The sequence below is a fragment of the Salvia hispanica genome, chromosome 4, assembly GCF_023119035.1.
Source record: "Salvia hispanica cultivar TCC Black 2014 chromosome 4, UniMelb_Shisp_WGS_1.0, whole genome shotgun sequence".
Lineage (NCBI taxonomy): Eukaryota > Viridiplantae > Streptophyta > Magnoliopsida > Lamiales > Lamiaceae > Salvia > Salvia hispanica.
This window is the reverse complement of record NC_062968.1, coordinates 30,577,708-30,599,079: the sequence shown is the minus strand read 5'-3', so window position 1 is coordinate 30,599,079 and position 21,372 is coordinate 30,577,708. Positions and strand designations below refer to the sequence as shown.

Below are 21,372 nucleotides of genomic sequence, written 5' to 3'. Positions count from 1 at the left end.
CTATTTATTTATAAGGCAAAAGATATTACCAAATATTCTATTCTTATTACCTAAAGATCTCATTGGACTCTATAAATAAGAACCAAAACCCCAACCCTAGCCCCCATAGTTTTCGAAAACTCCCTCCCCATATGCTCTCTCAATTTTCTTCCACTTTACTCCATTAATCCTTCATCTTTTGAGAAGAAATCGAAGTTTAATCCGAGGATATTGAAGAACCAAGTCTCTACTTTGTTTCTACCGATTTATTTTCTCTAAAAAGGTATTTTTGCTTAAGAGTTATGTTGTTCTTCTTCTACCCTTCTTTTCTTTTTCTTCCAACCGATTTAATCGGTGTTCTTGAACCTTCATGCATATTAATTGAGTGAAAAAGGGATAAGAAGGGATATGGGAACATGTGTGTGTGTGTGTGTGTGCCGAGAGTGTGTGAGGTGTGTGTGCCGTGTGTGTGTTATGCGTGTGAGTGTGTGTTGTGTAGTGTGTGCTTGATGGATAAATACTTTTGTATGACATATGATGATAGATCTAGGGTTGAGATGCTAAGAAATATATGTATGTTAAGCGTGACTTGAAATTAGTAATTTATGATGAGTGTGACTTGAAATTTATAAGTTATGAAGATTTAGGTAAATCGATGGGAAAGAGGGAAGTAACGAGACATGCATAAGTTAAGAGTTATAATTGAACCTAATTTGTGAATATGTGCCTATGTGGATTTAAAGGTGAAACCTCGGTTGCGAAGCCAGATAACGGAAAAGTGAAACTACTTGAAATCTAAGCAGTCGAGGTGGGCTTTACTCTCAAAAACTCTCTTTTATTTTGTCAAAGATAATTATCGGAGCTATAAGGGTGGTTTAACTGTTATGCCATGCCTATGTTTGTTTTATTGTGAGATTGTGTGCCTGATGCCTAGTTTGTGAGTTCGCTCCATTGGGCTATAGGGCTATGGATATGATATACGAATTCGGGTCTGAGTATGGGCCGCAAACCCTACCAGGCTGTGTACACGAGGGGATCGGGAGCCGTCCTAGCTAGTCGGCCGGTCTCGTGGGCGAAAAGCGTGGCCACGCTTTCGTCGCACCATGGAAAGATTGTGATATGTGATTGTGGAATTTGATGAGAAAATGGGGAGTTATTTTGACTGGCCAGTCTATGAAAATATTTTGTGATACTCGTGATATTTCTCTTAACTGCTTAAAACTCGAGTTCACTTGGTAAGGGTGGCATAACTTTTGAATAAAATGTTTTGGCAACGAGCTCACTGAGTATTTCAAAATACTCAGCCCTGCATGTGTTTTTCCTATGTGCAGGTTGAATGATGACGAGCGGTGGCGGGTGTTGAGCAGCTCAATTAATTAATGGATATGTTGAACTCTAAGTGTAGTTGTGTCTCCATACATAGCTATGCTTTTTCTCTTGGTCGTTTTCCGCTAAGTTCAAATACTCTGATATTGATTTGGTTGATTGGCACTCTTCTTCGTTTTGAGGCCTTATACTTTTCTCGTGACGTTATCTTGAAACCTATGCCATTCTCTTAAGTTTTGATCGTCATTTATAAAACTCCATTTTGTTTACCTATTTAAGTGTCTAGGTTAAGTTGTTGCATTAAATGCTCTGATATTCCTTCATTTCTTTAGTCAGTACTCTTTGAATGAAACCCTAGCCTATGTATTGATTGTTTGGAGTCGGTTTTTGGGTAGCAGCCGCCGCATTTATTGTACCCTAGGAGGGTGGGCTGTTACAGTTTTTATGGTGTATTGACAAATTTTTAATATAATAAAAATATTATTTGGATCATGTCATTATTATTAAGTACTCCTTGCTTTATATTTTAACATAAAATACAACCATTATTAAGTTAACGTGCTATAGAAAAATAAAATAAGAATTATACTATATTACCATTCATATTTAACGTGCTACAGAAAAATAAAATAAGAAGTATACAATATTATTATTCATATAGATAATTAATTATTTGTGCAATACTTGTTAAAAGAATTAACAAAAAATTATTCTATTAAATATTGTGTACAATGTATTTAATCAAGTTACGTGTTATTGGTGCTTATATGATTTGGAGTGTAATTTTGTTCTCCACAATGGTAGAAATGGCGGCTATTTTAAATGACGCAAAAGATTTTCTCGTAGTTACGAGTATATATTGGCTTCTCGAAATTTTCATATCAAATCAAATTTTTGCCGTTAACTAATTGGGTGGTAATTAATGTGCATATATGTATGTATATAGAGCTATATTATCTATATATGTACATGAGAAATTTCCATAATTGTGTGTATCTATGTGTCAATCTAGTTGGAGGTGAGACCAATATACATGTCTATTTGTCAACATATTATTGGTAGGGTATACCACATATGCTTTCCACCGTGGTATTCCGAGACCACTGAATTTTTTCTCGGATATATGCGGATTTTGTTAACATTGATTTTTCTATACTGGCTATCACGAGGAAGGTCTTATGTTGATATAATGTGTAATTTTAGCAATGTGGGGAAATGAGTTGTAATTTTTGCAACAGGGTGGCTTGAGAATTACTGTGTGAAGTTAGCCAGTGAGCTTAATTGACATGATGTGTCCAAGTCTTTGCCTGTGCTCTCTACATCAACTTCATATTCATGCATTCCTCTCTTGTTTGAAAGTTGTTTTTCGTTTAGAGTAAACTGGATAAATAGTATTTGATCTTTCATTTCCGCACATAAATGGTACATAATTTTTATTTTATAAGTATCACTTTTGGTACCTCATGCCTAAAATAACCATAGATACCAAACATGTGATTTTTTTGTTATTGATAATATTTTTGGAAATTTCAACTAAATAGAACCAAATATGTAATTTTTTTTCTTCATTTCTTATTTCTTTTTTCTTCTTTAGTTTATTCTTCTTTCTTTTTTCTTTATTTTTTTCTTTATTTTAATATTTAATCTTCTTTTATTCTTTCTTTTTTCTCGTTTATTCTTCTTTCTTTTTTCTTTAATTTTTTCTTTATTTTAATATTTAATCTTCTTTTATTCTTTCTTTTTTCTCCTTAGTTTATGTTTCCTCTTTTTTCTTTTCTCTTCTTTATTTTCAGTGTTTTATACATACATCTAATTGCATTCATAATATAAATCAATAACAAAACATCTAACTAAATTAATTATTTAAAGTAATTAAATCAATTGAATATTTTTAACTAAATAATTTATACTCATTATTGGGTTGAAAACGCCTAACTAAAAACATTCAACTATTTATCATTATGAATACAATTCACAATTTTAAATTTTATTTAAGACTATATTGATTAGTTATTAATTTAATATAAAATAATAATAATAATTTATTAATTACTACTAATTTTTACTATTATAGCAATAATATTATTATAATAATTAAATATAATTATAACTATAATTATGATTAAGTATATTTAAATGATATTAAAAAATAAATTAATTATTACTACCTCAGTCCACCAAAATTTGTCTCATTTTTCCATTTCCGTCCGTCCTCCAAAATTTGTCTCATTTCACTTTTATCATTTTTTATAGTGGACCACATCTTCCACTAACTCATTATTACTCACATTTTATTACAAAACTAATATATAAAAGTAGGACCCACAATCCACTAACTTTTTCAACTAACTTTCCATTACATTTCTTAAAATCCGTGTCGGATAAAAGTGGACAAATTTTGATGGACGGAGGTAGTAATTTATAACATCAAAATAATATTATTAATATTAATTAATAATAATTGTATAAAGAGTGAGGAAAATGAGAGAAGATATTATAATATCACTTTTGGTGCTAGTTTTGTGAATGCCCAAAATATTCTTTAGGACAAATGGAAAGATGAATTTGTTTAGAGGGTATTTTGGGTGAAAATTGCATGAGGTACTAAAAATGTGATTTATATGTACCAAAAACGATATAAAATAAAGATCATGTATCATTTATGTGCGAAAGTGAAAGATCAGATACCATTTATGTGGTTCACTCTTTACTTTACGCAAGTTTGATTTATGGTCTATATATGCTGTTGGTTTGTTACTATTATTTTTTAGCATTGCGGATTGATTTCCTAGACTGCCCCTGAACCTTGCTTGATCTTGGCGGGATGGGATCTTCTACTGTGCTATTTAGCACAGCAGCTCTTGTTGTACCTAATACATCATTAAAATAATATATAAATATTTAATTTATTTTATATTGTTTATTTGAATTTTTTATTATCATATGTGTAATAGCAGAGGTTGTTGTGCTAAATAGCACAGCAGATTATTTTATAGTATTGTTTATTTGAATTTTTCAAGTTTACCTATATATGTACGCAACATTAACATATCAATATATGTGACTCCGGAACCATTGATCACAAGTTTGAATCCCCTTCTCGCCTTCTCACTTTAATACGAGTATTTTTTTTTTTTTTTTTTTCTTTCATTTACTTTTGAATTCCTTCATGTTCCAATATTTTATTATACTATTTCCTTTGTTTATTTTTTCCTGTAATTTTATACTAGTACTCTATGCCTCCTATTTTCTCTAATATTCATTCATGTTCCAATATTTTTCTATATCTCCTCTGTTTATTTTTTCTAGTAAATTTGTAAATATTCCATATAATATTATTTAAAATCAATTTTAATGATATATGATCTTTACTATTAAAAATCTAAAGTTGAAAACATTTCTTAATCTCATAAAAAAGTACTAGTATAAAATATTAACAAAATCAAATAAAATGATATACTCTTTGTTATAAAAAAAATATATTCTTTAATTCGATGTCGTAATTGTCATTGTATCACTAGTTTCTAATCATCCTCTAATTATTTATCTCATTATTCATCTCCGGTGAGCATCTCTCTATTAATCATGCTCGAGTTGTTTTTGTGTCGTAGACATTGACTCAAAAGAATTTAACATTATTTTGGGCCCCAAAATTAAAATCATGCTTCCCACTTTTTTCATCTAAGTATTTTTTTTATTTTATTTTTCTAATGGGACTGTGAAAATGGCTTAGGTTTGTCTTATGTTATTGCTTTAACAGCATTTTTAATTACGATCGACTAAAATGGACATATGTGGCATGGTTTCGTACCCCCACAAAATCTAAATAACAAATTCGGAGCTTTTCGCAAGTAGCCAATAAAATCAAAATTGAAATATAGTGTGGAATTAGAATTGGGATGATGTGGCGATATCATTCTGATTTTGCACTCCAATAATTGATTCTTTAGATCATTTTTATCACCATCCATCCAACCAAATTCAACCATCCACTTTTTAAATAATTAATTAATTTTTATCTCATTCACATCATCTTCCATATTATCAATATTTATCCAACTCAACCATACATTTTTTTAATGATTATCAATGACCATCTAACCATAACATTATATATTTATTTTTATACTATTATTTTTTAATAATATTATTATTACATGAAATATTTATTATTGCATAGTAAAATTTATAAAAAAAAAACACAACTAATGAGAAACTAAAAATTATAAAAATAAACAAATAGAAAATATAAATTACAATAATTAAAATATGAAACTAAAAATTATGAAAGATATGAAATTGTTTCTAAAAAGAAGGATTATAAGAGGAAAAAAGATGATATTTTGTTATATGCCAAACTATAGCAAATGTGGTCTCTTTTTATAGGGGGTGAAAAATTATGAATTTTGGTATAATTTTTATATAATATATAAAAGATACATAGTGTTTTTAGAAAAAATATATTAACCAATAAGATTATATCATTTGGCACAATCTCATTAAATGATGAAACTAAAATGAGAAAAAACCATGACGTTGGAGGTTGGCCTCCACTTTCAATTTTTCTTTTTTTTTTTGAATTGAGGAGATGTGGCGGTCAGCCACACCACACCGATAAACATAGTCTTATAAGGTTTTTTTGTAAATATTAAAAGTTATAATTCAAAAATTAATTTAAAAATTCAGAAATGAGCTCGAATTTGATAAAACTTTATAATTTTAACGGCAGTTATTTGCTAGAATAATTATAAAACCATTTCCACATCAACCTGCATCTTCCATACCTATTTGAATTTGATAAAACTTTATGATTCTAGCAGCGATTATACTCTAGAATAATGGAGTAAATGAAAACCGAACGTGTTAATTTGAAAATAACATGTAAAATGGAAAAGAAATAAAGAAATAAAGAAATACAAGGAAAAATGAAAAGAAAGTGGAAATTTACGTATGCAATACTGTTTACTTAGACACTTTAGTTTAACTTTAGTTTAACTTATTATTGAGAATTCTTTCTTTTATTTCAATCTATGATTTTGAAGTTTCACCAAAACTACAAAGGGTGACTTGGTCAACGGTCGAGGTCTTGACACTTTTTAGATATAGAAAGACCAAGACCCATAGGTCAACCGTGTGACGTTCATTCCATCCTTTGGCCTTCCCGTTAAGTGAAATTATTTGTATTCCCTCTAGCACCAAGTGAACCTAATACTCCCTCACTTTCATTTTATAAACTTTCTAATTTTGAAAAATTACCAACATATTATTCTTACACGTCATTTTATTTATAATTTATACCATTACCTTTTAACAACTTATACCATTATAGACTTCACTTTTCACTAACATTATTTTCATTTTTCACTACCCTTTCTCTCATTTTCTTATTTTTTCCTCTATTTATTAAAACCCGTGTTAAACCCATTGTTCATACTCTTTGGAGATGAAAGGAATACATTTTTTATGCACGAGATTTAATAAATTGATATTTAAAAAATAATTGGAGAAGAAATAAAGTAACAAAAAGAAAGAAAGGGTAAAATATGGAAGAGAATAAAGTTTTTGTAAAATGAAAATGGTGCAAGTAGCTTAGAAGGAACCGAAATGGAATACAGATCAAATAGCTTGAGATGGATGGAACATCAAATTCGATGTAGAATGTGTTTCCAACTCTTTCGATAATTCTTCAATTACAAAGGATTCTGAACAGTAACTAGATAGCGGAACTCATTACGTCGGATATACCGAAAATGATCATCCTCGGCGTCAGAAGACAAGGCAATGCGGCAGCCTTCACTGGAAACGAATAGTGGAAGAACATACGTGAACTCCAACTATAATGGAGTTTTTCACCCATTATGAGTTCAGTGGAGTCGGTCGTCCCATGACTCCGCTTAGATTTGCAATTGATTTCAAATATTTGGGGTTATCTTGTTATGTCATTCGGATATTGAGTCCTGACATTTATTTTTGCACCTCATTATTATAATATTTGTTATACTAATCATATATACTTAGGGGTGTTCGGTTGTATCCCAGGTTTAAATATATAGTGTGTTTGGTTCATATAATTCAATACCACAACTCAATCCTAGATTGATAATCATGAGATAATATCTTGGTATTACTTTATCTAGGAAATCGAACACCACCTTAAAGAAAAGTATTACTCCTTTTGTCTCACTATAGTTAATTTTGTTTTTTTTTTGTCATCTCATTTTAGTTGAGTCAGAAAATAATACTCCTCCTACCCTAAATTTTTGTTTTAAGAAATGTAATGGAAAGTGGGCTGAAAAAGTTGGTAGGTTGTGTGTCTTACTTTTAAAATAATAATTTTATAATAAAATGTGAGTGAAAATAAGTTAGTGTAATGTGGGGTCCACTACCAAAAATTGTAAAAAGTGAAATGTGACAAATTTAGTAGGACAGACGGAAATGAAAAAATGTGACAAAATTTCATGGACGGAGGGAGTAATATCAACAAATTTAACTTTTTTTTTCACTTTAATCGTTTAGCTCTCTGTTCAATTATACTCCCTCCGTCCGTGAATAGGAGTCTCATTTTCATTCGACACAGATTTTAAAAAATGTTAAGAAAAGTGGATGGAAGAAAGTTATTGAAATATGGACCCCACTCGAAAAGGTGTACCATTTTAATTTTTACCTAAGAAAAGGTGTCGTACTCCCTACTAGTGTATATTAGTACTGCATTTATTTTCTTTATTGTATATCTTACTTATACTAGCCATCGTATCCGGATAACTCAGTATGAAGCAATCATACACCATCGTCCTATAGCTGCAATGGCGCCTTTCTCTTCTTCTATCTTTCTACTGCTACTTGTGTTCCCACATTTAATTTGTTCTCAAAACATACCTGTGGGAACCAGTTTGACTGCAGCCTCAAACTCCGATCCATGGCGCTCCTCCCCTGCCGGAGACTTCGCTCTCGGCTTCCAACAGCTTCAGGGCAACGATAGTCTATACATACTCTCCATCTGGTTCGACAAAATCCCCGACAAAACCATATTCTGGTTTGAAAGAAGCAGCTACCCGGTGCCGCGTGGCTCAACGCTGCGCCTCGACGCCGCGGGCGGCCTCGTCCTCAATGATCCCCAGGGCCGCCTTCTCTACAATAGTAACGCCACCGGTCAAGTTGATCATGCCACCTTCAACGACACCGGAAACTTGGCTCTGCGCCGGAACGATTCGTCTATCCTTTGGGAGAGTTTCAAGCATCCAACCGATACAATATTACCAACTCAGACGATTGAGCTCGGCGACACGCTCGTTTCCCGGAAAAGTGAGGCTAACTTTTCCATGGGGAGATTCTACGCCGCTGTCAACGGTGGTGGGAATTTCGTCTTCAACACCAAGAGCGTGCCCTCGAACTCGGGCTACGATGATGAGTACTACAGTAGCTCCACTTCTTCTCTTAATGCTTCTGAGGCTGGGATCCGTGTTGTGTTCAGCAGTGAAGCTTTGATTTCTGTCGTGAAGAGGAATGGGCGGGAACAGGTTATTAGTCCTAGGTCGATTCCATCTTCTTCCGGTAATTACTACCGGGCGACTCTCGATTGGGACGGAGTTTTCGCTCAGTACTATCATCCCAAGAGCTTCGGGAACAGCCCGGGTTGGCAAGTTGTGGGGTCGTGGCCCAATAACATCTGCTTTAACATCGACGGAGATAGAGGTGTTTGTCTTCTAATCTAAAATATAAATAGACATGAATGTGATCTATATTAGGAACCACTTGTTGGTTGATTCGTTTTTAGTGGCATGTTAGTGTAAATAGCTCATTTAGTTTATATAAACCCACACCAATTGCTCTAACAACCAATGTGGGACGTTGAATTTGTAACATAGACTCACATATTATCCGAATTAATGAACTAAACTTTTAATCATAAGTAATTATACAAAGCTCAATATCTTAATCTAATTCGTACTATATATTTTCAACAGGAAGCGGGGCTTGTGGCTATAACAGCGTGTGCAGGATCGAAAACCGAAGGCCCGTCTGCACATGCCCGCCAGGGTATTCACTAGCCGATGCCCTCGATCGCAATGGCGACTGTAAGCCCGACTTCCCGCACATTTGCAGCAGTGGTGTAAATGGCACGTTGCCACGAGACAATGAGTACACCTTAGAGATCATAAGTGACGCAGGTTGGCCTAAGAATGACTACCAACTAATCCAACCGTGCAGTGAAGAGCAGTGCCGAAACTCTTGCCTGAATGATTGCTTCTGTGGTGTTGCCGTATACAGAAGTAACAGCAGCTGCTGGAAGAAGAGGCTGCCGCTCTCCAACGGCAGAGTCGACAGCGATCGCAGCTCCAAGGTGTTTCTCAAGCTGGGGAAGAATAAGGATAATACTCCTTCACTCAATCCGAGACTAAGAAGAGATCGGCAAACGCTGAACGTTGTGATATCAGTGCTTTTAGGCAGCTCAGCCTTCATCAATTTCTTATTTATTACAGCAACGTGTCTCCTCCTCTTCCTCCTCAAAAACAAAAAACCCCTCAATCCTGTCCGAGACCCTTCGTCTTCTTCTAACTTACGCTGCTTCACTTACAAAGAGCTCGAGCGGGCCACAGATGGGTTCAAAGAAGAGCTAGGAAGGGGCTCTTTCGGAATCGTCTACAGAGGGGAGATTCCAATCGGTTCCCAAAACATAGTTGCAGTGAAGAAGCTGGACAGAATGTTTCAAGATTCCGAGAAAGAGTTCAAGACGGAAGTGAACGTCATCGGCCGGACTCACCACAAGAATCTGGTGAGCCTGGTCGGGTTCTGCGAGGAGGGGCCTCACCGTTTGCTCGTTTACGAGTACATGAGCAATGGGACATTAGCAGGCTTTCTATTTGGCCATCTGCGGCCGAGCTGGATTTTGAGGACTAAGATCGCAGTGGGGATCGCAAAGGGGCTGGCGTACTTGCACGAGGAGTGCAGCACCCAAATCATCCACTGCGATATAAAGCCTCACAACATACTTCTTGACGAATGCAACATTGCTAGGATTTCAGATTTCGGGTTGGCTAAGCTTTTGACGATGGATCAGAGCAAGACGTTGACGGGTATTCGGGGCACCAAGGGCTACGTTGCTCCTGAATGGTTCAGGAACACACAAGTAAGAACAATTTTTCTAGTATGATTTGTTTTTAATAATAGTGACTTTTGGGAATAATGTGATATTGGTAATGTAGGAGTATTAAGTATGAAAGGGAAAGATTGAAGTAATTTAAACAGCATTAGTGGATAGTGTGACTCGTTTTATATATAGTACTAATATGTGATGAAACAATGTCGAAAAGTAGAAAGTGGACTAATTTTGTGAGGCATACTAAAATGGCAAAATGAGACTGTTTTTCGAGGACAGTGGAATACTATAATAGTAAGAATTTTTTGGTGGAGACTTAAACCCTTCTTCCTTAAGCTAATTAATTAGGTCCATTGTTGTAGATATCGGTGAAGGTTGATGTCTACAGCTTCGGAGTGGTTCTACTAGAGATCATATCGTGCAGGAGAGTCATCCGGGACGACCTAGAGTTTGGAGACGGCGAAAATCCAATCCTTACGGATTGGGCTTGGGACTGCTATGCGGATAGAAAATTGGATGCATTGGTGAAGAATGATGAGGAGGCCTTAAGCGATGGGGAAGCGTTGGAAAGATTTGTCATGGTTGGACTTTGGTGCATTCAAGAAGATGTATCTCTTAGGCCAACCATGAAGAAAGCCTGTCTTATGCTTGAAGGAGTCATCCAAGTTCCAGAGCCAGCGAATCCATCCGCTTTCTCCTCGGTTGTTTGACGTAAGGGCATCAACAACCACACGTACTATAGTATTCATAAGTCTCAAGTACTTTCTTTCTTAGAGTTGCACCAAGTTGGATTCCAAACTTAAGTATATATATTCACCATATCCTTAACCACGCACATCGGTGTTTGTTTTGTTTACATGTATAATCTAATGGATTGATTTGATACACTACCGGAGTGTTCGGTTTGCAAGATTGTATCCGGAATTAAATTTGTAGTGTGTTTAGTTCATGAGATTCAACCCCACAACTCAATCCTAGATGGATAATCATGGGATAACTAGTAATAGCTAACTCCTATGACTAAAATAATCTTACAACTCAATCTTAGATCATATCTTAGTATTATTTTATCTTAGAAATCGAACACCACCTACTAGTATAATTTTAGAAAATGAACGTAAATCTAAAACCAAGCAAAGTTGGATAATTTAGACTAGTTTGGTTTCTTATTTAAATAGTTGCGTATGATTCCATTTTATTTTTTAGTTATGAATAAGTTTTTATACAATTGCAAAAATAGGATTTACATGTTTTAATTCCTTAACTTTTAGCATAAAGGTCATTCATAAATAAATTATTTTGGAAAACATTAATTAGTCAACAAATCTAGCAGCTTTACAAAAATCTTCAAAATTTTAAAATTCTACGAACTATGCATTTTCCGAATTCGGCCAACTCACTATAAAACATATCTGACGAAAACATTATCAAAATTGGTGTCTAACCATGTAATCATGAATCCATATTCATAATAATTCCTTCCTCGTCACGTAAGAATATATACTCTTTCTTTTTTTAGTCTTAGTCTGTGTCACAAGAATATGCATTTTTTAATTGTAAATATTTTTTTTCTCTCTATTGACGTGGTACTTCTATTCTCCACTGACAATACTTTAATTACTTTTTATTTCTATGTATCTCTTACTTTATCAGTTATACATTAAAACTTGTGCACAACCAAAAGTACATATTCTTATAGGATCGGGGGAGTATAAACTATAAAATACGGTACTATCCACAACTTACTTTTAATACATCTATTCATAGTAACCTTTCAATAATCAAAGTAGACTATTTATTTCACTCATATACCCTACGTTAATTAAGTCGAGCAAATTATGAAAATCTATATCAATCAACATATGATAAAATATTATGAACGGAAAAGGTATTCTTTACATGTTTCTAATGGGCCCGAGCCTTGGCTGGGCCTGGGCGGAGCCGGTCTCTAGCATAGTTGACAACTCTAATGCAAGAGACATTTTTGTACTCCCTCCGTCTCACTAAAAATAATCTACTTTCTTTTTGAATTTCTCATAACTAAGATGATCTATTATAAAAAATGAAAACACATTCATCTCTACTTTATTCTGTCTTATTTTACTCTCTCCACTTCACATACAAAATAAAACTGTATAAATTCTCATGTCATCCAAAAAAAAAGGGCCGTCTTCCTTAAAACCGTGGAAATAATATACTCCCTCCGTCCCAGATAATTCGTCTTAGTTTTTCATTTCGGTCCGTCCCACATAATTTGTCTCACTTCACTTTTACCATTTTTGGTATTGGACCACATATTCCACCAACTCATTACTACTCACATTTTATTATAAAACTAATATATAAAGGTAGGACTCACATTCCACTAACTTTTTCAATCCCCTTTTCATTACAATTCTTAAAACCCGTGTCCGGTCAAAGTGACCCGAATTATCCAGGACGGAGGGAGTAATGGTTTGAGTATGGTAGGGAGCAATATTTATGGGATACACTGTTCTATATTCCCTCCACCACTGATTAAGCAATGGAGGTTGTGGAAAGTCAAAAGTCTTCCCATTATCTCCCCTACTAACTCTCAGTTAATGATAGCATATATCACTTCCCATTTCCCATCTTCCTCGAGCTGCAATGGCGCATTTCCCTTCATGTACTATCCTACTCTCTACAGTACTTATTGTGCTCACACGTTTGATTTCTTCTCAAAATATACCTGTGGCTGTGGGCAACGACGGACGTAGGTGGGGTCGGGTGGGGTCGACCGACCCCATCGCCGTCCGATGAGGCTGCCGAGAAACTTCATTTTTTTGACCTCCGACCAAACGCAACAGCATCTCCGACCCCACACAGTAGATCTCCACCCCATGGTTTGGCCTTCATCGGAGTAACGAGAGGACGAATCAGTTGGATTAATAAGGAGATATTGGGGATGGAGGAGAGAAACTGTAAAAAATAGGAGTAAAATTGATATACTCTAAATAGATTAAACAATTCCCCACTTCTTAATTTATTTAATAGTAATAAAATTAGATGAGAGGGCATCATGGCCTATTAAAATATAAAATCAGTCGGTTTCTTTTAACATACATATTGATGGCTTAATTGGTTGAATTACTTAGGTTATCACCATAAATCCATTATCATATAGTATATGTTATTAACCATAATTTCATTCTATTTTTATTTCATTTATTAAGTTTTTAAAATTAGTTATCAATTACCAAGTGATTATTATTTTTATAATATTTTCTTAATTTTTTTTTACATAAGCTGCAAAAATATGATGGGAGGTGTATATTTAATAATATCTTAGTACATATAGAGAGGGAAACATTTAATTACTACTGTTATAAATGAAAGAAATATTTGAGTAGATTTTGTTGAATATAGATATTCCTATGAAAATATCATTCATAACAGAACATATGACTGACTATATATATATATGATTTGAAATATTTTTTAAATAATTATTTGTTATATTTTTTATTAATTAAATTATGTTTTTAAAACAATTATTTAATAATAATAATTATTATTATTATTATTATTATTATTAATTGTGTATTATATCCGACCCCACGAGCTATATTTTCTGGGTCCGTCATTGCCTGTGGGAACCAGTTTGACTACAGCCTCAAACTCCGATCCATGGCGCTCCTCCCCTGCCGGAGACTTCGCTCTCGGCTTCCAACTGCTTCAAGGCAACGATAATCTATACATACTCTCCATCTGGTTCGACAAGATCCCCAACAAAACCATCGCCTGGTTCGAAAGAAGCAGCTACCCGGTGCCGCGTGGCTCAACGCTGCGCCTTGAGGCTGCCTTCTCTACAACACCAGCATCGGCGGTCAAGTCGATCATGCCACCTTCAATGATACCGGAAACTTGGCTCTTCGGCGGAGAAATTCCTCTATCATATGGGAGAGTTTCAGGCATCCAACCGACACAATATTACCCACTCAGACTATTGAGTTCGTCGTTTCCCGGAAAACTGAGGCTAATTTTTCCACGGGGAGACTCTACGCCACTGTCAACCATGAAGGAGATTTCTTCTTCTACACCATGAGCGTGCCCTCGAATTCGGAGTATGACGTTAAGTACTATAGTAGCTATGACGTGTATTCTTCTCCCAACGCTTCTGAGGCTGCCATCCGTGTTGTGTTCAGCAGCGAAGCTGTGATTTATGTCGTCCAGAGGAACGGGCAGGTACAAGTTATTAGCCCTAGTTCGATTCCACCGTCTTCCGATAATTACTATCGGGCGACTCTAGATTGGGACGGAGTTTTCACACAGTATTATCATCCCGAACAACCCGGGTTGGCAAGTTGCAAAGTCGTGGCCAGATGACATCTGCGTCAGCATCCTCGGATTGACAGGTGAATATTGACATGGATATGATCGATATCATTTAGTATCTACATGCTTGTGAATCTAGGTCGTTCCCAACTGCAAATATTTGTTGCAATATTTGTTGCAGCAGGGGATGCTGTGTAGATCAAAATGCAATATTTGTTGCAATATTTTGCCTAGCAGGGGATCTCATCCCGTGAATCTGGTACATGATCGGTACATACCAGCAAATGCAAATATCGTCTGTAATTAAATGTCTCATATTTGACTGGTGCAGGTTTTAAGAAGTTGTTTGATTTTACGTAGTAAAGTGGGTAGAAAAGTTAGTGAATTGTGTGATCTACTTTTATATATTAGTTTTATAATAAAATATTAGTGGAATGAGTTAGTGGAATGTAGAGTCCACTTACCAAATATAGTAAAAGTGAAATGAGACATTTATTGGCAGATAAAGGAAAAATGAGACATTTAATGGCGGGCGGAGGGAGTAATTACATTGGCATGGCTATGTTTACTACATTTTGCTGAAAATTAGTACTCCCTCTGTCCTACAATAAGAGTCTTATTTTGTTATTTCGGTTTGTCACACAATAAGGGTCTTACTCCCTCCATCCGCCATTAGTAGTCTCAATCCTAAGTGACACGGGTTTTAAGAAATGTTACGAAAAGTGGGTGAGAAAAAGTTAGTGGAATAGAGGTCTCACTTGTATATATTAGTTTTAAATGAAATGTGAGTAGAATGAGTTAATGGAAGGGGGGCCCTACTACCATTTATGGTAAAAGACCGGGACTCCTATTCGCGGACGGAGGGAGTATTTCATTTTTCCATAAATGGTAAGCAAACCTCATATTTCACCAACTTATTCCACCCACAATATTTAATTGTAAAACTAATATATATAAATGAGATTCATATTCTACTATGACTCATTGACTCCTATTGCCAGATGGAGGGAGTATATTTTTATATAATTTTAATTATTAATAGGAGCTCTACTTGTTTCGAACAATGTTAGTATAGGCTCGCTCAATCAGTGAAATCAAGGAAATCTGATACGAGCATATCTCCTAAAATATTCCCCATATCTATTATTTAGTTAGTCAATGATTTCCCATATCTTTTCATATATTATTAGGATCTTTATTTTCTTGTTCTCTAAGTCAGAGTAGTTTATAAATAGGAGATATTGTATTCTTCTATGACATTCAAGAAATATCAAATTATCTTATTTTTCGTTTATCATATTTTAATTTCTTTGTTTGGTTTGATCGACGGGCAAAGCTCCCACGACTACCGTATATCCTTGACGCCGGATTGATCGTCGGGCAACAGCTCCCGCGACGTTCGCCTAAATTTGTCCTCAATGAAAGCACCAAATTGTTAAGGATGAAGTTCCTTAACTCGGATAATTCGCGTTGAACATCGCGGGAGCTGTTGCCCGACGATCAATCCGGCGTCAAATTTAGGGATAAACGGTAGTCGCGGGAGCTTTGTCCGTCGATCAAACCAAACAAAGAAATTAAAATATGATAAACGGAAAATAAGATAATTTGATATTTCTTGAATGTCATAGAAGAATACAATATCTCCTATTTATAAACTACTCTGCCTTGGGGAACAAGAAAATAAAGATCGTAATAATATATGAAAAGATATGGAAAATCATTGACTAACTAAATAATAGATATGGGGAATATTTTAGGAGATATGGTCGTATCAAAATCCATGCATATTATTTTACTCCACTTAACAAGACCTTGTGCACATGCACTGAATTACAACTAATTCAACTTCAGTTTTAATTACTACTCCTATTTTTTCAACAGGCAGCGGGGCGTGTGGCTATAATAGTGCGTGCGAAATGCAAAACGCGAGGCCCGTCTGCACATGCCCGCCAGAGTTTTTCCTGGTTAATCCCCTTGATCGGAATGGCGACTGTATGCCTAACTTCCCGCAGTTTTGCAGCGGTAGTGAAACAGAAAATGGTTCATTGCCACAAGACAACGAGTACCGCTTGGAGATGATAAGTGACATCGATTGGCCTTTGAATGACTACCAAAAAATCAGTCCGTGCAGTGTAGAGGAGTGTCAAAGGGCTTGTCTGGATGATTGTCTCTGTGGTGTTTCCATACACAGAGATAACAGCTGCTGGAAGAAGAAGCTGCCCCTCTCCAATGGTAAGTCCAAAAAGACTCCCAAGGTATTAAGGCATTTCTCAAGCTGGGGAAGAAGAAGGACATTACTTCTTCTTCACTCAATCCGAGATCAAGAAAAGACCACCGGCAAACGCTGAACGTTGTGATATCAGTGCTTTTAGGCAGCTCAGCCTTCATCAATTTCTTATTTATTACAGCTGCTTGCCTCCTCCTCAAAAACAACAAATCCCTCAACCCTTCGTCGTCTTCAAACCTATGCTGCTTCACTTACAAAGAGCTCGAGCTGGCCACGGATGGGTTCAAAGGGGAGATTCCACTCGGTTCCCAAAATATAGTTTCTGTGAAGAAGCTGGACAGGATGTTTCAAGATTCCGAGAAAGAGTTCAAGACAGAAGTGAACGTCATCGGCCGGACTCACCACAAGAATTTAGTGAGCATGGTCGGGTTCTGTGAGGAGGGTCTTCATCGTTTGCTCGTGTACGAGTACATGAGCAATGGGACACTAGCGGACTTTCTGTTCAGCCATCTGCGGCCGAGCTGGAGCCTCCGGGCTCAGATCGCAGTGGGGATCGCAAAGGGGCTGGCGTACTTGCACGAGGAGTGCAGCACCCAGATCATCCACTGCGACATAAAGCCTCACAACATACTTCTTGATGAATGCAGTATCGCCAGGATTTCGGATTTCGGGCTTGCTAAGCTTTTGACAATGGATCAGAGCAAGACGCTGATGGGTATTCGGGGCACCAAGGGCTACGTTGCTCCTGAATGGTTCAGGAACACACAGGTAAGAAGATTTTTTCTATGTTTTGTTTTTACAATAGAGATCTCTATTTGGGATGCTACAAGTTTTAATGTGATATTGGTAAGGTACAAAAGAGAAAGATAAAAGTAATTGAAATAGTATTAGTGGATAATAGTAATGTGCTATAAAAAAATGTGTCTGAAAATATAAAGTAAGCTAAATAAGTGTGAAGGACTAAAGTTTTAAAAGTTACAAAAGGATAGTAGTACTATTATTGGGGAAGGGGGAGTATTAAACAATACTCCATAAGAATAATATATTGGTAGAGGGCTTAAGCCCCCTTCTTACATAAGCTTATGTCCACCATTGCAGGTTTCGGCAAAGGTTGATGTTTACAGCTTCGGAGTGATGCTGTTGGAGATCATATCGTGTAGGAAATCCATCCGGGACGACCTAGAGTTTGGAGACAGCGAGAATCCAATCCTAACGGATTGGGCTTGGGATTGCTTTGTGGAAAGAAGATTGGATGCATTGGTGAAGAACGACGAGGAGGCCTTAAGCGATGGGGAAGCGTTGGAAAGATTCGTCATGGTTGGACTTTGGTGCATTCAAGAAGATGTATCTCTTAGGCCAACCATGAAGAAAGCCTGTCTAATGCTCGAAGGAGAAGTCGAAGTTCCCGACCCAACGAATCCATTCTCTTTCACCCCGGTTATTTGACGTAAGGACATCAACAACCACATGTACTATATATATACTATTCATAAGTCATAGAAATACTACTTTCTTTATAACATTTGCACCTAGTTGGGTTCGGTTTATTTAACTTATTATTATGGAACGGAGGAAGTATTATCCTTTTAAAATGTAATTAAAAACAAAGTAAATTGGACTATAATTTAGTCTATAGTTTGGTTTTCTATTTAAATAGTACTGTTGCGTATGATTCCATTTTATTTTTAAATTATGAATAACTATTTATGCAAAATTGCAAAAATAGGATTTACATGTTTAATTGCTTAACTGTTTAGTATAAAGTTCATTCATAATCGAATTACTTAATGCCATAATTTCATGGAAAACATTAATTTTTCAACAAATCTAGCAGCTCTACAAATATCTTCCAAAAAGAATTTAAAACTCTATTCTCAAATTTCCGAATCTGGCCAAAACATTACCAAAATTAGTGTTTAATCCTACGATAATTAAGTGGAGCAAATTATTAAAATCTATCTCAATCAACATCTGATAAAATATTATGAACGGAAAAAGTATTCTATAATCTAGAAATAACATAATAAAAATCCGTTTAATATTTTCTACTATCTTCTTTCACGATTATGGACAACACAAATTTAAATACAACAATTAATCAAATAAATAAAATAAAGAAAATAAATTATTAAAATATTGCTATAGCTAGTTAAACTAGTCGTAGTTCAAAATGAAAAAATACGCCCGTTTTTCGTACAAATTTAAGAGCATCTCCAAATGCTAAATAGGCCAGCAATAGGTCAGCCATTCTCTCTCCTTGCCACGTCAACAGTACTAAAAGTACACCTGCCACATCAGATTTAGGCCAGCCATAGGTCAGCCGCAAAAAAATAATTCAAAAAATACTACATTTATGGAATTAAAATTACGATTAAATTACGGAATTAAATTTACGACACATATACGGGAAAATTAATTCATTTCATTCAAAAAAAGTACAAAGATTTAAAAAAAAATACATGATTTTTTTTAAAAAAAAAAGGGCTTCCACACACGAGCCCCGCCACTCTCTACTCCTCGTCGCCGTCGCCGTCGCCGCCGTCCTCGCCGCCGCTGCCGCCACCCGTGGTATCTAGGCCCACGTCGGAACTCGCTAGCCGTGCCCTCGCGATTTCCAAATCAACCCGCATGCTCTCGAGCATCGAGTGAAGAAACATCTTCTCCGTGGGGTCAGTGGCGGTCCTCCAATCTTGGAAGACCTTGTACATTTGATCCCGCGTATGGTTACGCGAATGGAGAGTGTACTCGAGTGGGGCGGGTGGGAGGGCGGAGGACTGGACCTCGTGGGGCGATAGGGGATCCTCCCCTCGCAGCCCGTTGCGCCCGCTTTTGTCCAACCGGGCGAGGGCGACAGACAAGAATCGAAGGGGATGGAAACTCCTCGCATCCGGGGGGAGGTCGTGGGAGGTCGTGGGATCCGCGGCTGCTGCCGCGCCGTCGTAGTCGCCGAATAGTTCGGCCTCTGCTTCTTCGGCCACCCAGCGTACGCACCCCGCCCGGAACTTCTCGGAGTCCTTCAAAGAACAAAAAAGCACTCCCGTAAGTTGAACTCCTTATACTTCCCCGCCAAGTGGGAACCGACTCTCGGCTATCCTTCGGGCGTCCTCCTCATTCCGCCCACTAGTGAGCTGACGGACGGCATTGGCGTACAACGACGAAAACGGCCGACCGCGGCCCCGATGCGCTCCCACCCCTTCCGGACCTCCTCACGCCGAAGTCCTTCCCGTGCGGGCGCGCCTCCTATAGGCAGCTCTCCCGATCTTCGCCCACATATTGACGACCCGGTTGTTCGCAACTGGGCGGATCGTCGCACACCTCCAACCACCCCTCTGGCCACCCCGGCGTACTCATCCTCCGTCCACGTCCTTTCCTCCGGCCGGGGGTCGTCACCAACGGGCCGCGACGACGCCGACCGCCTTGGCCTTCCCCTTCGGGTTCTTCTTCTTCGTCGCGGCCCGCCTCGCTGGAACGGGAGTATCCGGATCCCCGAGATCGATCCACATATCATGCAATGACAGAAGGTCATCGCCAGAGAACTCCGCGTCTCCACCGGGGTCGACGTGTGAGATGAAGCCGTCAAAAAATCAAGCGAGGACGATATACCGTGTCCCCTCCCGGTGACCCCTGCATCCCGGGATGCATACCGTGTTGCATCCCTCCCGCCACATCATCCCCATCATCTGCTGCAGCATCTGGGCACTGCATCCGGGGCATACCTCCCCACCTCGGGCGCTGGACCGGCCGCCGCTCCCCTGGCTCCCCCGCCCGCGCCCGGCATCCCCACGGCATGCCTCAGGCATATGTTGGAAACATATATACTAAAAAGCATTTTTCGAGTTTATTTTGAATTTGATAAATTGCTTGTATATTGTAAACACTCTTCATTTAATGAGAATAATAAATGTTTTCTTCATACTGTGTATTTTACGTTAATCGGTATTGACCGTATTTAATTATATATTAATTTGTATAATTAAAGCGCCGGAAAGTAAAATCAGTCTAAGTCTTCTAAATTGAAGGTTGGGTCGTGGAACAGGTCATCACAGTAGGTGGCCCAACCGGTACCTTGTAGAAGTAAAACTTTTTCACAACCTAGATAGGCTTTGGCTACCTATCGTGAAAGGTTGGAATGTCCGTCCGAAAATCAGTCGTCTTTACCTTGAGAATGACTAGTGACACGGGTGTGGTAGCATTGAATGGATCTAAAGTATAGACACGTCTTTGTTCCTATCTACCTGTAAGACGATGTCTTGGAGATTTAATATTTCCTAATCTTTGTAATAATATAGGACACGTGTTATTTAATCATACCCTACTTTGACTTATCAATAGGTGCGGGTTTTTCGCAACCCAATATTCCTGATATCTTGGGTAGTAGTAATTAATAACTAGTATGGTGTCAGTTTTATTATTACATTGAATCGTGTGCCTGCGTGGTTTGACTATA

At 37.0% G+C, this 21,372-nt stretch overlaps 2 protein-coding genes across 2 annotated transcripts; both read left to right on the top strand.

Moving 5' to 3' along the window:
- The first annotated feature begins 8,108 nt into the window (after positions 1-8,108).
- On the top strand, positions 8,109-11,312 carry LOC125220890 (G-type lectin S-receptor-like serine/threonine-protein kinase LECRK3). The gene is made up of 3 exons (XM_048123023.1): positions 8,109-8,997; positions 9,270-10,432; positions 10,765-11,312. Exons 1-3 carry the CDS (start codon positions 8,109-8,111, stop codon positions 11,110-11,112), a joined length of 2,400 nt encoding a protein of 799 aa, XP_047978980.1. The 3' UTR covers positions 11,113-11,312.
- Positions 11,313-14,464: 3,152 nt separating this feature from the next.
- Positions 14,465-18,447, top strand: LOC125220889 (G-type lectin S-receptor-like serine/threonine-protein kinase RLK1). The gene is made up of 5 exons (XM_048123021.1): positions 14,465-14,608; positions 14,838-14,997; positions 16,580-16,930; positions 17,071-17,693; positions 18,024-18,447. The coding sequence occupies exons 1-5, from the start codon at positions 14,465-14,467 to the stop codon at positions 18,369-18,371; spliced, it is 1,626 nt and encodes a 541-aa protein (XP_047978978.1). The 3' UTR covers positions 18,372-18,447.
- Positions 18,448-21,372: the final 2,925 nt, after the last annotated feature.